The sequence below is a fragment of the Squalius cephalus genome, assembly GCF_949319135.1.
Source record: "Squalius cephalus genome assembly, chromosome: 14".
NCBI classification, from domain to species: Eukaryota; Metazoa; Chordata; class Actinopteri; order Cypriniformes; family Leuciscidae; genus Squalius; species Squalius cephalus.
The window spans coordinates 2,913,764-2,922,437 of record NC_137135.1 but is presented as its reverse complement, the minus strand read 5'-3'; the positions used below and the strand labels follow the sequence as shown (position 1 = coordinate 2,922,437).

At 44.1% G+C, this 8,674-nt stretch overlaps 1 protein-coding gene across 1 annotated transcript; it reads right to left on the bottom strand.

The window, feature by feature from the left end:
• Positions 1–658: 658 nt before the first annotated feature.
• LOC307170907 (E3 ubiquitin-protein ligase TRIM35-like) lies at positions 659–8,474 on the bottom strand (the record flags this gene model as incomplete). Its single annotated transcript, XM_079892216.1, has 6 exons — positions 659–1,203; positions 1,884–2,002; positions 2,084–2,106; positions 2,535–2,765; positions 2,969–3,064; positions 8,079–8,474. The coding sequence occupies 6 exons, from the start codon at positions 8,472–8,474 to the stop codon at positions 659–661; spliced, it is 1,410 nt and encodes a 469-aa protein (XP_079748342.1).
• Between the last annotated feature and the right edge of the window lie 200 nt (positions 8,475–8,674).

The window sequence follows — 8,674 nt, the reverse complement described above, 5'->3', positions numbered from 1 at the left end:
CAGTTACCCAAACCAATACTAAAGACACAGGGCAAACATGGGGCTTAAATACACAAGACTAATGACTAAACAAGGGACACCTGTGAGCAATGAACCAATAACATCATGACACATCAGACAAGGGAACGCACGGCAGGGTCACATGACTTTGAACAGGGGATCACATGACAGACATGAAACGTGACCAAGACAAGACCAAATTGTGACAATAGGCCAAACCTGAGAAAACGGCACCATCTTGTAAAAAAAAAAAAAAAAAATATATATATATATATAGTATATTTAAAAGAAAAGGCCAACAGAACAAAAGTCTATTAACAAAGACTGCATCATTTTATAGTTAAATGGCCCTGGGATAAAAAGAAATTGGGGTAATTTTTGTCCTTAAGGTCCTGAGTGTAAATATTTTGTGTACAATGTGGAAAGGAAAGAAGAAAACTCAAATAAAAATACACACTTGTGCCAAAATAGATGCAGTTGGCATTAACACAGGATGATTTTTTTTTTTTTTTTTTTACTGAAAGAGCATGTCCTTAAGGAAACACAAGGGTTAATTTGGTTGTAAACTTTACATTGAAGTGTGATTGATCAATGAGACCCTTTGATTACAGTGTTATTATTGAAGCAAAACTGTATTAATCTAGAAGCAGAATCAGATTTAACTGTGATTTTCTGCTGTAATAAACAGTTTAACTGGTAAGATCCTCAGAGGAGAAGTTCTGCAGACATTACATAAGAATGGAAAGACAGTCTCTGTGAAGGATGTCCTGAATCTACACAGACAGTCTTTAGTTACAGGATCAGAGAATGACACTGTTCCTCTGTCATAGTCCAGCTGAACTCTCACACGCTGAAGCTTCTGTTTAACAGTTAAGACAGTGAGGCGTTGCTCTGGGGATTCTGAGCTGTATTCGCTGTTCCAGTACCACACATACCAGACATTAGAGTTCAAGAAACCCTTTCCCTTCCTTTGGTTTGATGATGTGGTTATTCCAATAATCCAGCTTGTATTGTCTCCAACCTCCACATCCCAGCAGTGTGTTCCTGAGTTAAAGCCCTCAGATCCCAGGACACATGGACACTTGTCAAACCTCTCTGGATTATCAGGAAGTGTTTTATCTCCATCACTGTACGACACACTGGTCAGATCAGCAGAGAGTGCGAGACGACGATATGCTGTGTTTGGATCCAGAGTCAACGGAGCTGAAAAGAGAATAGCATCAGATTACAGGATGAAATATCATGTATTAGAAATGTAAATGTAGAACATTTTTCTTTTGTTGAAAGAGATCATAAATCATGCTATCGTAACAATGGTCTCTCAGTTACTGTTAGAATGGATTGAGGCTTCAGGTTTAATATCAGTATTCAATAAACACTATAGTGTTTATTGAATACTGATATTAAACCTGAAGCCTCAATCCACTTGTCTCAAGCCTCAATCCATCCGTTATAAAACCCAACAAGTTAACTCAACTCAAACCGATTGAGGAAACTGATTGCGGCAAACCATTTAAGTTTAAAAATAAATACATATGAGTATTGTGAACTTATATATATTGAGTCATATATATAATATTAATATATATAAGTTCACAATACTCATATGTATTTATTTTTAAACTTAAATGGTTTGCCGCAATCAGTTTCCTCAATCGGTTTGAGTTGAGTTAACTTGTTGGGTTTTACAGAGTATTGTATCCTAATATACAAACATAAACCATGAGGAATAGACTTTTCATTATGAGTTCGCTGTATGATCTGATGATTTTCTGAAATACAGTTCAGATTCACTTAGAAATATATGTCTATCAAATGTTGCTGTTGTGTGTGTTTATATGTGAACTATCTTCTGCACTGGTGTCAAATCTGCTGAGACTCACTGTGTTGGACAGTTTCCAGCATCTTCTTCCAGACTCTGAACGGCAGGTTACCCAGATAACGCGACACATGAATCAAAGCTCCAGAACTCATCCGTGGATCCGGCTGTGAGATCTGGACTCTGAGGAACATTCAGGAGTCAGAACTGCAGTGAATTTGAGTTCAGATCCACTGAGAGAAGAGATACGAGCAGCTCACTTACCTTTCCATTGAGGCCTTAAAGTTCTGGAAAATATAGAGTATGAAAACATTTTAATATCTTATCAAACACTCTCATTGTCAATGAGTCTCTCTATACAAGTCAATTCAAGTCAAGTTTATTTATATAGCACTTTTCACAACACAGGTTGTATCAAAGCAGCTTCACAGTAATAAATTAAGACAATACATCAATGTTTCTAGTGAAACGTCTACGTTTGGTAATGCTGATCAATAGTATCGTTGATTGATTAATTGAATTAAATATCCCCAAATATCCCCAACTGAGCAAGCCAAAGGCAACAGTGGCAAGGAACTGAAAAACTCCATCAGGTGACCTAATGGAGAAAAAAAAACCTTGGGAGAACCCAGGCTCAGTCAGGGGCCAGTTCTCCTCTGGCGTTTATGAACAAGTTGTTTTGTGCACAAAGAATGAAGCCAGATTGATTTGTCACCTTTAGAAACGAGACGTCATTGTCTTTCATCATCTCCTCCATGTCTCTGATTGTGTGTGAAAGAGCTGAGATGTGTGTGTTCATCTCCTCCAGCTTCTCCTTCATCCTCTGCTTCTTCTGCTCCTCTTCCTCTCTCAGTGCAGTGATTGTAGCTTCTTCTTCGTCTCTGAGAAACTGATGAAGCTTCTCAAACTCTTCTTTAATCTGATGCTCTGTGTGCTCAGCTTGAGACTGAAATCAAATCACATTCACTTCAATCATCTCAGTCAACACAAATCTCAGATATCCAACATTTAACGGATCCAGAAGCAGAAGCTGCTTCTCATTTACAGAAATAATCAGCTGGAATCCATTATATTAAATATATCAATTTATAACGGTATAAAGTGATCCTCCAGCTGTAATGAAAATGACTGTAATGAAAGTTTCCTCACATTGATGTGTTGAGCTGTTTTCTCAAACTTTCCTTTCTTCTTTTCCTTGTGTTGAAGTTTCTGTCGTAAGGACTTCAGTGCTGTATTGAGCTCCTCCTAGAATTGAACAAAAATACATTAAACACCAGATTACAGTGAAGAGAAGAAAATACAGTGATATGATCGTACAATTCTGTGCAAAAGTATTGACCCCCACCCTGATTTCTTCTGTTTTTCTGTAAATCTCATACTAAATTGCTGAAGATGTGTCCCAGGGCATCCATGAGATGTTTCTTGCATAGTTAATGTCTGGCTCAGCCAGTGACCCCCTAGGAATAGACTAGGTGACAACCAAGAATAGTTTGGTCGACGACTGGAGAGACAGTTGACGGCACGGAAAGACGGCACCTGGGACAGTATGGGTTAGCACCCCAGCCTGTGTCTTTCGCGAGAAAGAACCCAAACAAGCTACGGAAAGCCCTACAGAGAGATACCCCCAGGAGATCCCGAGAGGGGGGGAGGATGAGATCTCCAATCGGACGGACCAAAGGTTAACAACCCTTGCAAATGGACAGACAACGAACGTGACATGCATTTGCGGAAAGCTGTGCAAGAATCATCGTGGCCTAAGAATCCACCAGGCCAGAATGAAATGTGTGGAGCGGGAGAGCGAGGTGCAACGCACAGGTCCTGAACCTGGTGAGACGCAGGAGGAGCCCGGCCAGGAGGCAACCCACAGAGCCCAGTCCCTCCACGTACCAGAGCCTTCCAATCCCAGCAGAGTAGTTCCGCAGCAGCGGATTAAATGGCCCCCAGCCAGCAAACGGAGTGAGTGGCTGCAGTTCGACGAGGATGTGTCCAATATCATCCAAGCCACAGCCAAAGGAGATGCTGACAGCCGACTCCAAACGATGACTATCATCATCTTCAGTTACGCCTCAGAAAGATTTGGGCAGGTAGAGAAGGGAAAAACCAAGCCCCCCTCCTACACCATGAACCGCAGGGCCACCAAGATACATCACCTGCGTCAGGAACTTCGTACTCTCAAGAAACAGTACAAGAAAGCTACTGCTGAGGAGAAGCGACCATTAGCAGAGCTGCAAAACATCCTGTGGAAGAAGCTGATGATCCTCCGCAGAGCAGAGTGGCACCGGAGACGGGGAAGAGAGAGAGCTAGGAAGCGAGCGGCCTTCATCGCCAATCCCTTTGGCTTCACAAAACAACTGCTCGGGGACAAGCGCAGCGGCCGGCTTGAGTGCTCTACAGAGGAAGTGAATCGCTTCCTCCAGGATACAGTGAGGCTCCACTTAGAGAGCAAGAGCTGGAGCTCAACAAAGCTCTCATCAGCCCCGGCCCCCCAACAACAGAGTTCAACCTGAGGGAGCCAAGTTTGAAGAATGTTGAGGAGATCATCAAGGCAGCTCGCTCAGCATCTACTCCAGGCCCCAGTGGAGTACCTTATTTGGTCTACAAGCGCTGCCCAGAGCTCCTACGGCACCTGTGGAAGATCTTGAAGGTGATTTGGCGAAGAGGAAGAGTTGCTGACCAGTGGAGGTGGGCTGAGGGAGCGTTGATCCCCAAAGAGGAGAACTCAAAAAACATCAACCAGTTTCGAACCATCTCATTACTGAGTGTTGAAGGGAAGGTGTTTTTCAGCATCGTATCACGAAGACTGACAGAGTTCCTCCTCAAGAACAACTACATTGATCCCTCAGTGCAGAAGGGGGGGATTCCTGGAGCTCCTGGCTGCATGGAACACACTGGTGTAGTTACACAGCTCATCAGAGAGGCCCATGAGAACAGAGGCGACCTAGCAGTCTTGTGGTTGGACCTGGCCAACGCCTATGGGTCCATACCGCACAAACTGGTCGAGCTTGCTCTACACCTCCATCATGTTCCCAGTAAGATCAAGGATCTGATCCTGGATTACTACAATAATTTCAGGATGCGGGTCACTTCTGGGTCAGAAACATCAGACTGGCATCGCATTGGAAAAGGAATAATAACAGGCTGCACCATCTCTGTTATTCTTTTCGTCTTGCCATGAACATGTTGGTGAAGTCAGCCGAGGTGGAATGTAGGGGACCCCTAACCGAGTCTGGTATACGACAGCCCCCTATAAGAGCCTATATGGATGACCTGACCATTACAACAACTTCAGTCCCAGGGAGCAGGTGGATCCTACAAGGACTTGAGAGACTCATTACCTGGGCAAGGATGAGTTTTAAGCCCTCCAAGTCAAGGTCCATGGTGCTGAAGAGGGGGAAAGTGATTGACAAGTTCCGTTTTTCCATCTCAGGAGCTGTCATCCCAACCATCACAGAGCAACCCGTCAAGAGTTTGGGGAAGCTTTTTGACTCCAGCCTGAAAGACTCTGCCACCATCCAGAAGTTCAACAAAGAACTTGGAGCTTGGCTCACCAAGGTTGATAAGTCCGGTCTGCCTGGTAGATTTAAAGCCTGGATCTACCAGCATTCCATCCTGCCCCGAGTTCTGTGGCCCCTGCTGGTCTATGCAGTCCCGATGACAACAGTTGAGTCCCTAGAAAGGAAGATCAGTGGCTTTCTTCGGAAATGGCTAGGGCTTCCACGCAGTCTTACCAGCGCTGCACTGTATGGGACAAGTAACATCCTGCAGCTGCCCTTCAGTGGCCTCACTGAAGAATTTATGGTGGTACGCACCAGAGAAGTCCTACAGTACAGGGATTCCAGAGACTGCAAAGTGTCATCAGCCGGCATTGAGGTGAGGACAGGAAGGAAGTGGAAGGCTGGGAAAGCAGTGGAGGTGGCAGAGTCACGCCTAAGACAAAAGGCATTGGTGGGCACCGTGGCAACAGGCAGAGTGGGCTTGGGCTACATCCCGAAGACTTTGGTCAGCCAGGCCCGTAGCAAGGAAAGACACCATCTACTCCAGGAAGAGGTCCGAGCATGCGTAGAGGAAGAGCGAGTGAGCAGGGTTGTGGGACTCCGGCAGCAGGGAGCATGGACAAGGTGGGAGAGTACACTGCAGCGCAGGATTACCTGGGCAAACATCTTGCAGGCAGATTTCCATCGGGTCCGTTTCCTGGTACAAGCGGTCTATGATGCCCTGCCAAGCCCAGCGAACCTCCATGTCTGGGGGAAGAGTGAAACACCTTTCTGCCTTCTTTGCTCTGGAAGAGGCTCCCTAGAACATCTCCTCAGCAGCTGCCCAAAGGCTCTGGCAGATGGTCGCTATCGCTGGCGCCACGACCAGGTGCTTAAGGCAATTGCTGAGAGTGTAGCCTCAGCCATTAGCACCAGCAAACACCATCATGCTCCAAAGAAGGTAGTCCACTTCATCAAAGCTGGAGAGAAACCCCTGGCGCGTCCACAATTAACAACAGGCCTCCTCCACAAAGCCTCTGACTGGCAACTGCAGGTTGATCTTGGAAGACAGCTGAGGTTCCCTCAGCATATTGCAATCACAAGTCTCCGCCCAGACATGATAATTACCTCCGAGGCTTCAAAACATCTGATCATGCTGGAACTTACGGTGCCATGGGAAGAGCGTATTGAGGAAGCCAATGAGAGGAAACGCGCTAAGTACCAGGAACTGGTGGAGGAGTGCAGGGAGAGAGGCTGGAAAACCTTCTATGAGCCTATAGAAGTCGGCTGTAGAGGCTTTGCAGGGCGTTCACTTTGCAAAGTCCTTAGTCGTTTGGGTCTGACAGGGGCGGCCAAGAAGAGGGCCATTCAATCTGCAAGCGAAGCCGCAGAAAAAGCTACAAGGTGGCTTTGGATTAAGAGGGCTGATCCGTGGTTTGCTACTGGGACGCAAGTCGGGGCTTGATCAACCCCGGCTGGGTCGCCTGGGTGAGGGTGTATGATGTTGCGAGACCCGAAACACCCAATGATCCCAGGATACATCACTGAAGATGTGTCCCAGGGCATCCATGAGATGTTTCTTGCATAGATACTTACTTACCATAAAACAAAGGCAACCTGAGTGAGCACAAAGTACAGTTTGTAAATGACAATGTTATTTACTGAAGCAATAAAGTTATCCAATACTAACTGGGCCTGCCTGATAATGTATTTGGCCCCATAGTTACTAATTCCTCAAATCTCTGAAACTGTATTTATAATGTTGTTCAGCTGGACTAAACACAACCAGTCCTGATCACTGCAGCCCTGTTTAATCAAATAAACACTTAAATAGGACTTTTTCAACAGCATGAAGTTGGTTAAAAGGTCTTAAACAGTAACACACTTTTGGCAAAGGTGAAAGAAACTCCAGGAATAATGATGAAGACGGTGATTGAAACACATCCGTCTGTGATTACAAAGCTATTTCAAAGGCTCTTGGACTCAAAGAACCACAGCGAGAGCCATTATATCCAAATGGAAAAAACTCGGCACAGTAGCAAACCTTCCCAGAAGTGGCTGAAGAAGGGCCAAGAACAACATCGTAGGAACTGAATTTTCTTATTTTCTATCAGAAAATGCTAAAGCACATAATCTTTAGTCTGCAAACTGAAGCTCAAATCAGTAAATTTGAAACTGAAGTAAATCCACCTCTGAACGGCTCAAAAAAGCACAACTGAAATGATGTGGCAGGACCTAAAACCTTTTTTTGTGTGTGTGTGTGTGTGTGTGTGTGCAAAATAATGATATCTATTAGCCTGGGAAAACCCAGACAACTTCCGGCAAATTTAGATTTGCTCTGCAAGTAGTCTGGCAAAGAGCTCATTCAAGCCCATTTCTAACCCGTCGAAATTGAGGCACCAATCAGAAACGTTGAGGCGGGCTTTACACGATGACGATCGCTCTGACTGGTTTTAGGTCTATCCAATTGCGCCCAAAGGCATTTGAGTGACGTCCGTTGGTGACGCCCGGTTGGAAATGAGTTATTAATGAAGCTTTGCCAGACCATAACTCAGTTACTACAGAGAATGGTCTGGTTTTAACCAGGCTAAATATCTATGAAAAAGGCTCCACTATTTAGTATGAGACACAAAAACATAAGAAATCAGGATGGGGAATACTTTTACAGCACAGTAAATGTCATATAAAGTTGAGTAAAATGACATTGAAATAGTAATGCATGAATGTGATGATATGTTTATGACTAATTATTGTTCTTTACATGTGAAACTAAACATTTGTCTTACCTTGTAAGATGTAACCATTTCACTGATGGGTCTGAATGTGTGATTGTCATGTTTTTGTGAATTAATACACACCAAACACACAGGCTGTTTGTCCTCCAGACAGAAGAGTTTGAGTTTCTCACTGTGTAAACTGCAGATCTCCTCAGATCCTGATGAACGTTTCTCATTTCTCTCCTTCAGGAACGACTCACACAAGTTTTTTAACGTGAGATTAACTGGAGGATCATCTCTTGAGGATCTTCTCCTGCAGACAGGACACTCCTGAGTTTTCTTAGTTTTCCAGAACTGTTGTAGACACTCTTTACAAATACTGTGACTACAGGACAGAAAAACAGGAACCTTGAATATTTCATAGCAAACAGGACAAATATAATCATCTTCAGCTGCTGAAGCCATTTTCACCGTTTGAGTCTCACAAACTAAACTCTACTTTCACTTTATGAACGATGGTTTTCAAAAATGAATCACAATGAGAATCAAAGATCTGCTGTCTGTTCAGAAATGAACATCACAAAAATCCTTCTGTAAAGTTTTTCTCTTTGTTCTCCATTGATTGCTTATTCTTGCTTTTGTTGAGACAAAGTCGGTGTGACAGA